At 47.6% G+C, this 18327-nt stretch overlaps 1 protein-coding gene across 1 annotated transcript in view; it reads right to left on the reverse strand.

Moving 5' to 3' along the window:
- Window positions 1–18268, reverse strand: part of LOC127582986 (cytosolic 5'-nucleotidase 3A-like) — a 30382-nt gene extending 12114 nt beyond the window's left edge. Inside the window, exons 1-5 of the mRNA XM_052038659.1 lie at window positions 18158–18268; window positions 5792–5890; window positions 3894–3963; window positions 2830–2876; window positions 134–219 (exon numbers count right to left, since the gene is read on the reverse strand). Of these exons, the coding sequence (XP_051894619.1) occupies window positions 134–219; window positions 2830–2876; window positions 3894–3945 (185 nt within the window). The 5' untranslated portion in view covers window positions 3946–3963; window positions 5792–5890; window positions 18158–18268. The remainder of the gene's footprint in view (window positions 1–133; window positions 220–2829; window positions 2877–3893; window positions 3964–5791; window positions 5891–18157) is intronic.
- Window positions 18269–18327: the final 59 nt, after the last annotated feature.

Below are 18327 nucleotides of genomic sequence, written 5' to 3' on the forward strand. Positions count from 1 at the left end.
GGAGGATATTCTGAAGTCTCTGGAGAGATGACAAAGAGTTTGATCCCACCCGCCTAACCAACTGGATTCCTGCTTCAACTCACCGTAGGCAAGGAGAGGATAAAATATAAAATACAGGAAACTCTGAGCTTACCACTCAATCATCAATGGAAGCTTCTCCTCGATGCTGCGGGTGGGGTCAATCTCAACGGGATAGTAGATGTTGACCAAGTCCTTTAGCTGTGAATGAGAAGGAGAGTAATCAGCCTTTACGGTGCTGTGCAGTCCGTCCTGTTCACTGTTCCTAGGGTGGGGGGACGGGTGGTGGGGTTCTCATGCTCCCCCCTTGTGTTGAGCCCACTGCATGGAGCAGAGAAAGATCCCACCACAATCTCCTTGAATCAAAGAAACAATTTGCATTAAATTACATCTTCACAAGCAGAACTCCTTCAACTCCAGTCTGCCACCAGGACCTCAACCCACCCCAAATGGATCCAATTCCTACCCTGCAACCACAAACCTGCTGCTGATCCCCAACACTCTACCACAGCCAGTGCCTCCCTGCTCTCGCTGACTATACCCAACTCTCCAGATCCTGACTCTCCTCTTGATACCCAAAACCTCCTCTCTACTCCCACCAAAACAAGGCCCCTCTCTCCTGTGAACTGCTCCCTCCCTCTCTCCTCATGGCCCAGTCATTTCTGAATTCCTTGTGAAAGAATGTCTTTGAGACGGTACAGTTTGATTCACAGTGGGCAGTGCTTTGGAACCTGATATGTTACTGAACTTCACAGTGATGGGTCCTTGCACAAAATGCTCACTGCTCTGCCACACACACAGCCCCACCACAAGTGTATAAAGATTTGCATCCTTGTAGCACCCTCTGACATAGAAAATATATGAAGAGTCCTATTGAGCAGTGAATTTGGGTGAAGTTTAGTGACCACCTTTGCAAACCTAGCAACCACTTTGGCACGCAAGGGGAGTCATTTGGTCCCTCAACATTGTGACAATGTTAGGCCTTCTTCTTGCGACTGTTATTCTATCCATTTCCCAACTTTATCCAATGTTGTGTTTTTTTTTGATATGTAAGTTTTGACAACTTTAAATTTATGGCAATTACAATTCTGCCTTCTTCACTCATTAATTAAAAGAACTTCAATCCCACTGAAAAGTGACAAGTTTTCCTTCACCTTTCTGCTGCTGGTCCTCATGTACAAGAAGGTGGCTCACTGACTGTGGACAGGAAACTGAAAAGTGCATGTCGTTAACCACATACAAAATACCATTCGTTTCACACACACACCAATACTACAATGAATCACATGCATTACAGATTAAAATGGATACAAGTGCACACTGGTGTACAGACACAATCGCACAGCTGGGCAGGGCACGACACACAGTAATCATACATATAATTACATATAGGACCTACTGCCTTTACACAAAGGCAGTAAAAACACACACAAAATGCACACAGCTTGGATTAATGTGTACAGGATACTGTGAACTAGGAGAGAGACAGGCAGCATTTTGGGAGACATTCAAAGGTAAGAGTGATTAAACCAAGCTCCTACTCCCCAGGGGCTTAAAACTTGATATGATTGAAATTAGCAGTTTTTTCCCTGGGAAATGAAACCCAGATCCATGTATCTGAACTCAACCCATTAAAGGTGAACCCAGAAACCAAGGTTGGGAGGTTGGGGGGCCTGCTGCTTCACATAATTCAAAGAAATACTTGTGCTTCTGAAACACCTTTCGTAAGTTTGGGTATTACTGGTGCGCAGTTAAAGTAAACAAGACAGAGAATTTCACTGGGGAAATACAATTTAGAGAGAGGGCACAGAGACTTGGATAAAAATGCAGCAGTTAGATGGATTATTTTGAACCCACAAACCTTCCCAATGAGCTCTTCACAATGTACAATTGCATAGGCAGATCCATCAGCAAACAAATAGATCGGATGGAAAGTTGGGTGAAGCATTGGTGGACGGAATTTAAACCTGACAAGTGCAAAGTGAGGCATTTGGGTAGTCAAATACAAGTAGGACATGGGGAGTAAAGGGTTGGGTGCTAAGGAATGTTGATGGACAGAGAGACCTAGGGGGCCAAGTGCACAGTTCCCCGAAGGTGCCAACACATGTCTATAGGGTGGTGAAGAAGGCACATGGCGTGCTTGCTCTCAGAGGTCAGGGCACAGAATGTAAAAGTTGAGATGTTACGTTACAACTTTATAAAACACCGGTGAGACTGCACTTTGAGTATTGTGTGCCGTTCTGGTCGCCACACCGTAGGAAGGATACGATTGTGTCGGCGAGAGTGCCAAGGAGATTCACCAGGACGTTGTCTGGATTGGAGGACTTTAGTTATGGGGAGAGATTGGACAGGCTGGGTTTGTTTTTCCTGGAGGGAGGAAGTGACCTGACAGAAGTATATAAGATTATGAGAGGTATAAATAGGGGAGTCAGAATCTTTTTCCCTTGGTGGGGGTATCAAGAACAGGAGGGCATAGGTTTAAGGTGAGAGGAAGGAGTTTTAAAGGGGATCCAAGGGATAAGTTTGTTTACACAGAAAGTGGTTGATATCTGGGACCCTTTGGCAAAGGAGGTGGTGGAGTCAAATACAATCTTAAGAGGCATTCAGACAGACACTTAAATAGGCAAGGCAGAGAGGATATGGTCCTAGTGCAGGTAAATAGGATTAGTGTAGCTGAGCAAAAAAGGGCAGCACGGATGTAATGGGTGAAGGGCCTGTTTCTGTGCTGTACCACTCTCTCACACTGAAACAATTCCCTGCTCCCCCGTTTCCTCCTGTATCATTCCCAGAAATATCCATAAATACGGTTACCTTCTTACTGCATTCTTCACTGATCAACTTGTTGTTGTCAATAATAGCTGTATAAATGCAAAACAAAAACAAAAGCAGAATTATTACATGTCTGTCAGTGAGTACAGTGGTACACTTGAATTTACACAGCTGCGTTGCGGACTATGGAACTTTATGCAGATACTTGGGGTGACCTCACCGCTGAATACAAAAGGTGAAGTTTCTGGGCCAATGATAGAGTCAGGCATTCCCAGGGCAGGAAGAGTGAGGGACAGATACAGATTAAAGCTCCTCCTACACTGTCCCATCAAACCCTCCCAGGACAGGATCAGCAGGAACTTCCTTGTCATTCTGCTCCTGGGTGTGGCAAAGGAGGCCATTGGCTGTTCGGGCATTGGGCCATATGGGGTTGCATCCATGCTGACTGCCTGCCCCTCCCTCAGTGCTACATTCTTGCCCAGATATCCAGGAGAGGGACCACGTGGTGTCTGCTGGCTCACTGGAGGTCACCTGGGTCCATTTGGCACTACAGGGGCTGCATTCTGAATGCTGAGAACAATATAATCTTTTAATTATTTTTCAATGATGTTTTAATAAAGCTATTTTAATACAAAAGTACAAAAAAAACCGCAGAAAATGATAGTCAGGGGTAAAGGCTGAGAAAAATATAGAAAATTAAAGAGGTCGGAATCAGAGTAAAGTTCTCTCTACACTGCACCTTTGCTCACTCCCAAGGCAGGGGCAGCATGGGTTAGATACAGAATAAAACATAACAGTCTCAGGGCAGACACAGCCTGAGATCCATATAGTTTCTCCTGCCTGTTTGAGACTAAGCTGAAGTAGTAGTGGAGAATAAAATATGATTTAGTGTTGTAAAAAAAATTAAAAAGATTTGATACAGAATAAAGTTCTCCCAATGCTGTCTCAGACAAGACTCCTGTGATAGCACAGGTTAGGTACAGAGCAAAGATCTCCCCACACAGTCCCATCAAACTCTCCCTGTGTTCTGTGACCCTTCTCCACTATCTATCACTAGGATAACACTCCACCAGCCCCATGTAGCAGAAGTCATCAGCGGTACACACTGTGACATGTCGGGCTCCTTTTGCCATTGTGGGTGAATCGAGTTAAGGTCATATCAAAATCTGTAACGATCTGGAAGAGAGAAAGCATCATGTCAGCAGGAGCAGACCAGACAGAGACTACACACAGCTTCACTCTCCCTAAAGCGCAAAGTGTCACAGACATGGGCCCACATACACTCAGCTTTCGTGACTTATGTACAGACTCTATATGTGGCCACCCACACCCTGTCAAAACCCCAGCTACAGAGACTGATGAGTGTGTACAACCTGTGGCAATCAGACAGGATTATCCCCTTATAACCACAAAGTTGCCAAAGTATAAAATCATAGAACAAATGAATAGTCAGAAGACCAGCCCAGGCTGTGGACCTTTTCTCCAGAACTCCTGATCCACCTGGTCTCCTCCCTCTGGCCCTTCCTCTCTCTCGATCTATTCACTGCCAATTGCCCATGTGACTTTGATGGAAATGATTTTTTACCCACTCCACATTCATTCCAACCCACTCTCTCTGAACACTCCATTTATCCAAACCTAACCCTGATATCATCCAACTCACCGATTAGGGGCTGTTGTGCTTTGGCGAACTGACTCCTATCTCGCAGAGACCAAACATCAACTCTCAGACACGTCCTCGTCCCCCTCTCTGGACCACGACACCATCACCAAACACAAGGTCATTGCCTCCCACACTGTTACAGACCTCATTTCTTCAGCACATCTTCCCTCCGTGGCTTCCAATCTTATAGTGCCCAACCTAACACAGCCACTTCTTTCCCAAAACCCACAGGCAGCTCTGCCTGGGCAGACCCATTGGTTCAGCCTGCTCTTGCCCCACAGACCACCTGAAACCTTCCCAGAATTTACTATTCTTCGAAAAGATGAACAAATAATATCTCCTGGATAACATACCAACTTCATCACATCAGGCTGCAGACCCGCGCAGTGAGCCTGACACTGCTATTCTCTGAACATGGGATGCATCAGGTGTAGTGGTCTGTGAGCATAGTGAACGTCCTTGAACTGTTGCAGCCCATGTACTGAACAGTGGTGTCAGATAGGGAGCTCTGGAACTCAGACCCAGTGACAATGGAAACACGGCTGATGTTCTTCCACGTCAGGCTGGTGTGTGACCCAGAGGTGATGGTTTTCCTCTGCACCTGATGTCCTTGTTTCTCTCATTGTGGAGGTCATGGGTTTGGGAGCTTCTGCGAAGGAAGCCTTGGTGAGTTGCTGCAGTGCACCCTTGTGGATGGGAGTTCTCACTGAGTCTGGTGTTGGGGCATCTATAACTGAACTGTTCCATTGTAAATGACATCAAGGTTTGCAAGTGTTGCTGGGGGATTTGTTGCAATATTTCTCGATGATTACTCTCATTAATTGAGACATATAGGTGCAAATATTACTTGCCATCTCAGGCCAAGCTGGACAGATTACGTCCTGCTACAGCTGCTTAGCTGCTCCATGTAACACCAATACTAAGGGTAACCACCAACCACCCCAGTGAGCAAAATGAAGTCTCAAATCAGCCACTCTTTCTGGGTAATTAAACCATGTCAGTAATGTCCATATCCCAAGAATGAATAATAACAAAACTAAGGGTATTTTAATCATTGTAACCCATCGCTGAGATAATTAGGAACTGGCCCTTACTGCAAATCCAATGCTGAGGTAATTCAAGAGTAGCTCTCACTGACGTAAATGACTGCCCCTCCCTGTAAAACCTTCACTGGGGTAATTAAGAACTCATCTTCTTAGGCATTCCCTCAGGATCAAGGACAACTTGCTTCAATTCTTTTTCCAAGAAGTCAATGTGGATTCTTTAATGTAGGATGGCCTGACCCCTCACTGTGATCCTCAATGTGGGGTGACTGAGGACTGTCCCCTGCTGTAAACCCACCTGTAGTTTAGCAGCTCCCCCATCACGGAGGGAGCAGATGATTTTTCTGACGTGCTCCGGCTCCCGAATATGGACTGTGCTCTTTTGTAATTCTGGTATCTGTGGGGAAAAGGCAACAGTAATCCAGAATCAGAATCAGGTTTATTATCACTGACATATATCATGAAATTTGTTGTTTTGCGGCAGCAGTACAGTGCAAGACTTAAAATTACTGTAAGTTACAAAAATAAATAAGATAAATAAAGCAAAAGAGGAATAACGAGGTAGTGTTCATGGGTTCATGGACCGTTCAGAAATCTGATGGCAGAGGGGAAGAAGCTGTTCCTGAAACATTGAGTGTGGGTCTTCTGGCTCCTGTACCTCCTCCCTGATTGTAGTAACGAAAAGAGGGCATGTCCCTGGTGATGAGGGTCCTTAATGATGGATGCTGCCTTCTTGAGGCACGACCCGTGATGGAGCTGGCTGAGTCTACAACCCTCTGCAACCTCTTTTGATCTTGTGCATTGGAGCCTCCATACCAGCTGGTGATGCAACCAGTCAGAATGTTCTCCACTGTGCAAGAGTGTTTGGTGACATACCAAATCTCCTCAAACTCCTAATGAAGTACATCTGCTGGCGTGCCTTCTTCATGATTGTATCTATGTGGTGGGCCCAAGATACGTTCCCTGAGATGTTAACACCCAGGAACTTGAGGCTGCTCACCCTTTCCACCGCTGACCCCTCAATGAATACTGGGGTGTGTTCTCTGGACCTCGCCTTCCTGAAGTCCACAATCAATTCCTTGATCTTGCTGATGTTGAGTGCGAGGTTGTTGTTGTGACACCACTCAACCAGCTGATCTATCTCACTCCTGTACGCCTCCTCATTGTCATCTGAGATCCTGCCAACAATACTGGTGTCATCGGCGAATTTATAGATGGCGTTTGAGCTGTGCCTAGCCACACAGTCATGAGTGTAGAGAGAGTAGAGCAGTGGACTAAGCACGCATCCTTGAGGTGCACCTGTGTTGATTTTCAGCGAGGAGGAGATGTTACTGCTGATCCGCACTGACTGTGGTCTCCCAATAAGGAAGTTGAGGATCCAGTTGTAGGGGGAGGTACAGAGGCGCAGGTTTTGAAGCTTGTTGATTAGTACTGAGGGGATGATGGTGTTGAACACTGAGCTGTAATCGATAAACAGCAGCCTGATGTCTGTTTTGCTGTTGTCTAGGTGCTCCAAAGCCGTGGAGAGCCAGTAAGATTGCGTCCACTGTAGACCTGTTGTGGCGGTAGGCAAATTGCAGCGGGTCCAGGTCCTTGCTCAGGCAGGAGTTAATTCTAGCCATGACCAACCTCTCAATGCACTTCATCACAGCAGATGTGAGTGCTATGGGGTAATAGTCACTGAGGCTGCACCGGTTTGATTGATGCCCTTTTGAAGCAGGTGGGAACCTCCGACTGCAGCATTGAGAGGTTGAAGATGTCCTTGAAAACTCCAGCCAGGTGGCCAACACAGATTTTCAGTACCCTGCCAGCTACACCGTCGGGGCCTGATGCCTTGCGAGGGTTCACCCTCTTGGAGGATGTTCTGATGTCAGCCTCTGAGACAGAGATCACAGGGTCGCCAAATGCTGTGAGGATATGCACAAGTGTAGTGTTATTCTCCCTTTCAAAGCGTGCATAAAAGGCGTTGAACACATTGGCATTTATGCTGTCAGGTTTTGCCTTATAGGAAGTAATGGCATGCAAACCCTGCCACAGCTATCGTGCATCCGATTGTGTCTCTAACTTCACATGGAATTGCATTTTTGCTCTCACAGTGGTGTTCCATAGGTCATACCTGGACTTGTTGTAGTGTTCTGGATCGCCGGTCCTGAACGCCACAGACTGTGGATCTCCTGGTTCATCCAGGGCTTCTGGTTTGGGAAAACTCAGTATGTTCTCAATGGCACACACTCATCCACACAGGTCTTGATGCAGATCCAAAGATGAACCCCTGATTATGGTCCAGTCCACCAATTCAAAGCAGTCCTGTAAACGTTCCTCCGCCTCCCTTGACCAGACATTCTCAGTCCTCACCACTGGTGCTGCAGTCTCTGCCTATGTGCCAGGAGTAGAAGTACAGCCAGGTGATCAGACTTGCCAAAGTGCGGGCGTGGGATGGCACAGTAAGCATCCTTGATGGTGGCGTAGCAGTGACCGAGTGTGTTGGCTCCTCTAGTTCCACAGGTGACGTGTTGGTGGTAGTTGGTCAGAGACTTCTTCAAGCTGGCCCAGTTGAAGTCCCACGTGATGATTGGGAAGGTATCAAGGGTGCGCTGTCTCGTGACTGTTGATCACGGCGCTCAGCTCCTCCAGTGCCAACTTGGCCTTTGCCGGGATGAAATGTTCACCATGACCAGGATGACGGTGGAGAACTCCCTCAGCAGATAAAACAGATGACACTTGATGTTCCAGGTTGGGGGACCAGGACAGACAGAACTGCCACGTCCGTGCACCACGATGAGTTAATCATGAAGCAAACGCTGCCGTCTCTGCATTTACCTGATGCTGATCCAACAAGTATCAAATCAAATTTCCAGATAGACTAACAGATCCCACATGCATCACTGATGTGATGCGTTAAAGCCCGGAGCCTGCTCCATTTCCCCACATTAGCTGTGACGAGTGGTCCATAGGATCCGGTGCATATGGACATGAGGTGGCCCAGAAGGAGGGTTCCAGACCCGAAACATTAACTCTGTTTCTCTTTCCACAGATGCTGCCTGACCTGCTGAGATTTTACAGCAATTTCTGTTTCTGTTCCAGCATCTGAAGTTTTTGTTTAATTGTAATTATGGAACCTGTGCTCCAGTAATACAATACGCTTTAGGAGGAAAGGATGAAAACTAAGTTAACATATTGGAGAATAACCGATGAGGGGCTGAGAACAGAACCAGGAAAGTTGGAATGGCAACACTTGGTGAACAGCAATGTAGAGCATCAGAAAATATCTGAAAAAGAGTTCAACAGAGGGTAGAGGAAATGTTAAATACTGACAGAAAAAGCTGGAAATGCTCCTCATATCAGACAGCGTCTGTGGAGGGAGAAACAGGGTGAATACTTCAGATCTGGCAAAGAGTCTTCAACCTGTTTCTCTTTCCACGGATGCTGCTTGACCTGCTGGGAGATTGCAGCCTTTTCTGATTTTATATCAGATTTCCAGCATCTGCAGTCTTATGATTTGAAGAAAACGCATTCCACTTAAAAAGGAAAGAACACTGTAAACATTCACAAGACCCCATGAATAAATTTATTCATGGGGTCTTGAATTAGGGCAACGACTTATTCTCAGTCGTTGCCCTAAATCTGTAGCTGGCAGAGAAGTGCATGATCGGCAGAATACAAAGGTATTAGTGGAGAAGTTAAAAAAAAGACGGCAAAGAGAAAGTATGAAACTAAATAAGCAAAGAACATTCATAGGTACTTCTGTTTAAAAAGCCGGAATGGGAATGTTAAGAGAAAGGCAGGTAAATGCTACAGGTAATGACAGGGAAATGGCAGAGATACTAAATCATTACTTCACTGTGGTATTTACCCATTATTTCACTGTGGTATTTACCAGGGATGTGGGAGGTGAATATGATATCAGGTCACGAGACAGGTATGTTTAAAGTAGAATCTGGTTCTACTTAATTGTGGGATGAACTTTAAGAACATTGAGGCTGAGTTGTGGACAAGGTAGACAAAACTGCAGAGAAGTAATATTTATTTACATTAACTGCAATAATTTGCAAAGTCAAGAGGCATGTGCATTTCTGGGGAGAAAAATAAGTTACAGGGTTGAGTGGGCAGATGCCAGACCCCAGGAGTGGCTGAGAGGAAGATCAGGTGTTGCTGAATCAGCAAAATCACAATTCAGGTACAGCCTTGAGGATATATCGAATAAACTTATCAAGGTCAAAAGAGGATAAAACTGTTGGTCCAAATGGATTACATCCGTGGGCTTTGAAATAATCAAGGGGAGAGCACCCAGAGTCATAGCATGTGTTTAATGATCAATTAGAAACAGGTGTTGTACCTGAGGACCACCTTATAACGAACATAATACCTATATTTAAGAAGAGGGGCAAACCACATAAACTACTGAGAATAAAAAACTGCAGATGCTGGAAATCTGAAATAAAAACAGAAAATGCTGGGAACACTCAGCGGGTCAGGCAGTGTCTGTGGAGAGAGAAACAGAGTTAAGGTTTCAGTTTAATATTGAATAATAAATCCCCGTTGTTGCTACAGGTTAGCAAAGGCTGTAAAGCAAATCAAGTACTCGGGTTTACTTCTGAAAGGGAAGCGTTAAACTCTCCAGAGCTGATAGAGTCTATTTACATGGATTATACTAGAAGTGTAAAGGTATACTGTACATATCAAGAAAGAATGAATACATTGGATCTCTTTCCTCTTGAGAAAAGAAGGCTGAGCAGTGACCTAATAGAGGTATTTGGTGCAAGGTTGTAACAGTGGGTACAGAGAGAACGTTACCACTTGTCAGGAGGTGCATAATTAGAGTGTGTCAATAAAAGATATTCACCAAAAATTCCAACAGGGAATTTAAGAAATACTCTTTATCCAGACAGTGGTATGAATATGTCCCTGACTCCCACAGGGACTGGTGGAGGCAAATAGTATTGATGTATTTAAGGGCAGGCTGGACAAACACATCAGAAAGATGCAAATAGAGGGTCACACTGATAGATTTGGATGAGGAGGCTCGAGTGGAGCATGAACACAAACATGGTTGGGCCAAATGGTCTGTCTCTCTAAATCACCTACATATCAACATACATAATGGTCTCCAATCCAACCAACCCAAACTATGTTGGCGCTGGAAGCGTGGCGACACTTGCAGGCTGCCCCCAGAACACTCTACACAAAGATGCATTTCACTGTGTGTTTCGATGTGCATGTGACTAATAAAGACATCTTATTTTATCTTATCTTACCAGACCCGTGTGTGGCTCTACCACAGCAACCCCGAAGCAAAGAATTCCTGCTATCCCCCTTCTTCCATGACCAAGCCTCATTCACCCAATGAGCAGCAGATCAAACCACAGAGAGACTTTGACAGCGCCATTCACTGTATCAAAGGGGCTGAGATTTCAGCACAACACTCAGTCTCTATCCCCAACTCGACATTTCAACGCTCCTCCAGGCCTTAACCCCTTCCCTCCCAAACCCTCATGGGTTCCCCAGCCTACCCTTCCCCCATACCTACATCTACAGACACACATACGGACCAAGGCAGTATGTTGGTGCAAACACACAGCTGTTCCACACGACCAGAACCCATTGGTTAATTATATCACAAGGTCATCCCTTGTTTATACAGCAAGTTGTACTGGAAGGTATTAGCAATAACCAGAGATGCGGAGAGCACGTTGGCACAGGATGGGCAGGTACTCCGCCGCCAGCTGTGACTCTGTGGCAGTCAATGCAATGAAATTAAACAAAGGGAAACATGTTACACACAGCGAGATCCATCAGAGAGCCACTGATGGTCACCAGATCACCTCTTTTCCCGGGCAAAAGACAAGTTTCTGGGGGAATTCAGCGGGTCAGGCAGCACCTGGACTGCCCATTTCCCTCCACAGATACTACCCGACTCGCTGAGTTTGTTGCTCCAGATTCCAACAGCTGCATCTCCGGTGTCTCCATCTCCGATGGTTGTGGGAGACAGATCATCCCCACCGGAGGGACCCTCCTGACTTTCACAGGGGTAACACCTCCCACAGTGATGCCGACATCAGAGGGCCTCCGGTTAACATATCTTCCTAAAGTTGGCACCTCCAGCACGGCGCTCCCTCCGTACTGACTTCCCACGGCACGGCGATCCCTCAGTACCGTCCCTCCCTCCCTCCTCGCGGCGCTCCCTCAGCCCTGTATGAGGATATCGGGGGGGGGGGGGGTCTCTGTGCCCGGGGTCGGGCTGGGCTTTGAATGGGGACATTTCTTGTGCGCATCGGCAGTGCGACAGCGAGCGCCCGGGCTTGTTGACCTTGAGAGGCGCCGCAGTGAACGGTCCGCTCCCGGTCCGGTGTCGGGAGCACACAGTCCCGGCCGGATCCTGGACTCGGACCCGGACCCGGACCCGGACCCCGGGTGGACGGGGGTCCCACGGCTCCTGCTCACCATTCCCCCCGCTGCCCGCCCGACACTCACCATCGTGTCTCTCACTCACACCGAAACTCTGCTCCGTCGGCGTCCCGGGCCGGACACCGAGAGGGCGTCGCGGCGCAGGAGGGGGAGGAGCGGGGAGGGTCAACTCCCACCCTGCCCACCCTGCCCACCCCCTCCTCCCACCAACCACCACCCTTGCTCACTAACCCCCTCCTCACCCTCCTCTCCCCACCCCCACACCTTCCCCACACTTTCCCCCGACCCCCACCCCAACCCCAACACCTTCACCCCGACCCCCCTACACCACACCTTTCCCCCCACACCCCTCCACCTTCCACCCACCCCCACCATCTCCCCACTACCCAACTGCCCCCCAAACCCACACCCCCACCTCCCGCCACCTCCCCACCCCACACCTTCCCCCCACGTCCCCCACCTCCCCTACCCCCACACCCCAACCCCACCCTCCCCAAACACCCATTCCTCCCACCCTCCCCCACGCACCTTTCCCCTCCTCCCCACACACTTCCCTCCTACCCAGCCCCGCACCCTCACCACTACCCCCACTCTGCCAGCATCCCCCTCCCCTCACCCCCTCCCTCTCCCATCACCTCCCTCCCATTACCCCCTCCCATCACCCACCTCCCCCTCCCTCACCCCCTCTCCCCCCTCCCCCTCCCCTCACCCCCCTTCCCCTCCCCCCCACCGTCACCCCCTTCTCCTCCCCTCACCCTCACCCCCTCCCCTCCCCCTCCCTCACCCCCCTCTCCCCTCCCCCTCCCCTCACCCCCGTCCCCTCACCCCCTCTTCCCCTCCCCCTCCCCCTCCACCTCCCCCACCCCCCTCACCCCCTTCTCCCCCTCTCCCTCCTCCTCACCCTCAGCCCCTCACTCCCCTCTCCCCCGTCCCCTCACCCCCTCTACACCCTCCCCCTCCCCTCACCCCCTCCCTCTCCACATCCCCCACCCCTCCCCCTTCTCCCCCTCACCCCCTCACCCCCTCTACACCCTCCCCTCACCCCTTCTCCCCTCTCGCCCCTCCCCTCTCGCCCCTCCCCTCCCCCTCCCTCCCCTCCTCCCTCCTCCTCCCTCCCCCTCCTCCCACCCTTCCCCTTCCCCCACCCCTCCTCCCCCTCCTCCCCTTCCTCCCTCCTTCCTCCCCCCTCTCTTTCCCCACACCCCCCCACTCCCTCCCCCCTTCCTCCTCCCCCCCTACATTTTCTGCTGCCTTCAGGGATCCTTGGACTGGTTTAATCAAAGTCTCGCTTTTGCTCAGTACTTCCCACCATTCACTGTGTATGTTCTGACATTATTAGTCCTGCCAGAATGCATCACAACACAATTTTCAGCATTAAATTCCACCTGCCAATGCTCTGCCTAGCTCATCAATATCACCCTACACCACTTTCAACCACACACACCTCTTTTTGTAACATTCACAGATCAGCATCAGGTTTATTATCACTGATTATGTGTCATGAAATTTGTTGTTTTGTGGCAGCAGTACAGTGCAAAGACATAAGATTACTGTTCTAAATTTCTTATACTTCCCTCATCACATCTACATTGTTAATATATAACAATTTAACAGCAAGGGTTCCAAAACCAATCCCTGCAAGTCCTACACTGATCAGAGGCTTCAAATCACAAAAAACAACTCTCAGCCATCACTTTCTGCCTCCTTTAACCAAGCCAATTTCAGATCCATTTTGCCAAGTTGCCTTGGATCGCAGGTGTTCTTGCTATTGGACCAGTCTCCCACGTGGAACCTTCCCAAAGTCCTCACTGAAGTCCATGTCAGTTTCCTCAACTGTACTGATGTGGCCGACACAGTTACCTTTTCAAAAAATCCAATCAAATTAGTCACACTGATCTCGCCTTAGCATCCTGACTATCCTTGATTAATCCCTGCAAATGCAGTTTAATCCTACCCCTCAGAATATTTTTCAATAATTTTTCTAGCACAGACATTGGACTCACAGGCCTGTCATTACCCGGTGTATCCCCCCCCCCCCCCCCCGACCCTCTTGAATAGAGCTACTACATTTGCTGCCCTCCAGGCACCTGGAACCTAATCATGGCCAGAAATACATTAAAATTCTTGTCAGAGCCCCTTCCTTGCCTCCCTGGGGATTTATTCATCTTTAAGCCACTGAGACACCTGATACCATCTCTTTATCAATGGAGAAATGGCACAGAAAAGGAATTGGTACAATAAGTGATACAAAAGTACCATTTAAGAAGCACTTGGATAGGTACATGGAGGGGCGGGGCTTAGAGGGATATGGGCCGAATGCAGGAAATTGGGACTAGCTGGGTGAGCACTGCGGTCAGCATGGACTTGTTGGGCCGAAGGGACTGTATTGGTGCTGTATTGCTCTGGGGCAGATCAGCCATGATCATATTGAATGGGCGAGGGCGAGAGTGGCCTATTCCTGCTCCTATGTTCTGCTGCACAGATTGCCCCTTTGCTCCCTAGTGGGCTCCACTCTTGCCCTTACTGTACAAACTGGTCAATCCAAACCCCATCCACTACCCTACACAGTCATTCCCTGCAGTTACTCACCCTGGCAGCACCTCCCAAACTCATGATCTTGACTACCAACCAGCACAAGAGAGCAGGCACATGGTTGCACCACCACCTTCATGTTCTCCTCCAAATCACTGACTATCTGGATGTGGAATCATCCTTCATCATTCACTCAGTCTAGTCCTAGAACTCCTTACCTAACAGAAGCACTTTCATCAGAGGGACTGCAGCAGTTTGAGAAATTGGCTCACTTCCTTCTCAAGGACAATTAGGGAAGGGCATTGAATCCAGGGACACCCACATCCTTTATCTGAACAAAAAAAAGGTTAGAAGTGAGTGTGAGATGGTAAATTACGGTGAAGCAAGATGACCATGGGTCAAAGTTGTGATATTCAGAGGAGACAAGGTGAAAGATTCCTTTACACCTAAATGGGTAAAAAGAATATTTCTCTACTGTAAATGTGGAAGGAGATTAGTGCTTGAGATAATTGTCAAGGTTACAAAGGCAGCCAACAATAACATTGCAAAGAAGTCCCCATTACATCGGCAAACCAAAAAACTGCAGATGGTGCAAATCTGAAATAAAAACAGAAAATGCTGGAAACAGTCAGCAGGTCAGGCAGCATCTGTGGAGGGAGAGTTTCAGGTCAGAGACCCTACATCAGGATGTTCTGACAAAGGATCTTCAACCAGACACATTAATTGTTTCTCTTTCCACAGATGCTGCCTGACCTGCTAAGTGTTTCCAGCATTTTCTGGATTTATCCCTGTTACAATTGATGGACTTGTAGTTAATTACATGGATAAACCAAACGCCCTTGCCTCAGCTTAATGATTAGTTCATGTTGGTTTAGGATCTACTGAGCTCCAGTGTGTTCTCTAGCAGAACCCATAGCCAACTAACCATGTTACTTGTGGTCATGAGGTTACATCTATATGGTAAGGTGCTTCAGAGCCTTAGTGCAGTCACTGTAAATTTACAGACTAAAAAATACCATAAGAAATAACTGGTCAATATTTGGCAATGATGGTTGAACAGTGTTCAGGATACCAGGAAAACTCAAAAACTTCTTCAAGTAGTTTAATCGTTCAGCCCAGGAAAAAGCTGATGCAAAGATCAAGATGAAGTTCTTGCTGTCAAGTTTAAATCACAACCTTCTGATGCACTTTGCAAGTTACGCAACGGTTCAGTCTGGGGATGTGACTGCGGTGGGGGGCGGCAGTTATTGTCCAGCTCCAGTTGCTTTTGTGATGGTGACCTGTTGCAGCCTTTGTGGCAATGATATTAGCAATAAGGCTATAGGATGACAACGGAGGAACAGAAATAGATGCCCAGGCGTGGCACCGAGCCAGAGCCGTGGCTTTGAGTTAGGGACCAGGAGTAAAAAAAATGCATGCAGAAAATTGGATGGGGAAACTTTGGATTTGGATGTGTAAGGTGAGAGTAGACCGACCAGAAACGGGAAGTACCCGGACTGTTTCAGAGCACCTGAACATCAACACTGGCTAGGAAAGTGCTATGGTGGATACGTTATCTCAGCCACATTGCCTCCATACAGTGCACCTGGTGCTTGAAGTTAGGCAAACTACTTCATACTATTTTATTCTTTCCCAGGAGCGGGCCGTATTGCACCGCTCGTCACTATTTAGCTCATTCCTATTCGCGTCCACATGGCTTCACAGTTCATTTTGTGTCAGATACAACCACATTGAGAGATCGGTCTGGAGTCACGGAGATGGCAGATTTCCTTCCCCGAAAGGCCTTAGTGAGTGAGGTAAGCTTTTAACAACAATCTGGTCGTTGTTTTTCTTTTCTTCCCCAGATTTATTTAAGTAATCGCATTCAAATTCACCCAGCTGTAGAGATTCGAATTCACATCACTGGATTAAACAGCCCAGCTTCTGGGTACCGGTGACTGACACTGCGCTGATGTAGACATCCGATACAATCCGCTCCAACAGATGTACATTATGCACAACTCAAAGTATTATTGACTAGTCTCCGCACATTTCTGTTGTGTGTCTGTATTATTACACCGGGTTATCAAATCCCGTCCTTTTGCATTTTTACCGATCTGTAGGAACGCCGTGCACCCTGTCGGTACCGAAAGCGCATGGTCGGAACCCGGAAAATATCGTGACGGCTGGAATTTGGTGGAATGTTTATTACGGAGTATTTCTCGCCTCCTGGTCATTCACACAATCCAATTCCTTCCCCCTTCCTGTCTTTTTTTTTCACTGCTTTTAGTTACTGGTCACCTTACAAATTACAAATGTTGCCTTTGTTGTGTCATTTTAAAACGTACACGCTCAATTTTTACGTTATGAGAAGTCAATATTAGGCTTACGCGCAGGCCAGGGGCGCCATTACTCGACGATGTGAGTTGGTAGGAGCAGGGAGTTGGTCGGCGGGATCTGGTGGAGGATGTGAGCGGGTAACACTACTGACTCGGGGCCCAGTAGATGTTGAATGATCAGTCATTAAGCTGAGGCTGGGACGTTTGATTGTCCATGTCACCAGATATGCTGGGGACCTTCGCCTTAGTGATGTTACAATTGCATGTGTTCTGGAACCCTGAGCACTGGCTCTGAAAACACAAATCGTGACAACCAACTCACACACTGACCTCTCACCACATCTATCCAACCTCATTGGGAGAAGCCCCTTGGTCTTAAGACTGCACTATGGAGGAACCTTCAACCTCAACTCGGCAGTTAAGACAGAGCACCATGGAGAGGAAGATGAGCGCCATGGCTTGTACCATCTTCAATGAGCTTCGCCTTGAAGGAAAACTCTGCGACGTTGTGATCAGGGTCAATGGCATCGACTTCAACGCCCATAAGAACATCTTATGCAGCTGCAGCTCCTATTTTCGGTCAGTAACTGCAGCAAATAGGCTTCCTCTTTAATCTATCTCAATTAGCGTGGCTTTAGTCCCGGAGCAGGCGCTGTTGTGAGAGATGCTGCGAGGTGATTCAACCCAGAATTATTCAATGTTCAACCAATTCAAATTGTAAAGTGAAAATCAGAACTCACCCGCATTTCATCAAAAGTATATGTTGGAAGCTTTATTATGGACCGCTAGCGCTGCAGGGCCCAACTAATCTGGGTTTAATCTGAATAAATATTGTGATAACTCTTCATGGAAATACCATTTTCTCTTTTTTTAAAATTGCAAGAGAAAGATGGGCGATGTGCATCTGTCCCACTTGCAGCCAGAGCATCCCCTGCTCTGGTTCCAACTTCACGGATACACGGAACGGCTTAGGATCTATCCTTATATCCCCTCCTAAAACACACACTGCCAACCCTCTCAGCACCACCTCTCCCCACCTTGGATTTGTCTTGTTGCTTGGCTAACGTCCAGCATTGGATCCCGAGAAGTGTTCCCATTAAACATTGGGAAGTCTGCACCTGCAGCTTCCTTTCCCAGAAGGCGAATCACATTGAAACATCATGATTCTCATCTTTTCCATCAGCAAGACGATCCGCTTATGCCCCATAATATTAACTCTGCCTCTATCTGTCAGCTGTTGAAACCTTGTTCATGCTTTTGTCACCTCCAGAGTCAACTAGCCCAATGCTCTTCATGCTCACCTCTTTTCTATAATAAGATCTCCCGAAAGTTACTGCCCTGAAATAACTCTCAGCAAATCACATGATCGGCAATCGCCAGTTTTGATTTTTTTTTTCATTTTTCCTTACCTCTGCAACTTTCGGCTCAATGACCCTGAGGTTTTGCTTTATTTAAGCAACCATCTTTGGCGGTGCTTTCAGCTGTCCAGAGTCCATCCGCTTTGGAGTTCTCAGCCTAACCCCTTCTCCCTGTTTAAAGGACCTCCTTAAAGTTTACGGTATCTCCTCGAACAAGGTTT

This window comes from Pristis pectinata, chromosome 25 (assembly GCF_009764475.1).
Source record: "Pristis pectinata isolate sPriPec2 chromosome 25, sPriPec2.1.pri, whole genome shotgun sequence".
NCBI lineage: Eukaryota > Metazoa > Chordata > Chondrichthyes > Rhinopristiformes > Pristidae > Pristis > Pristis pectinata.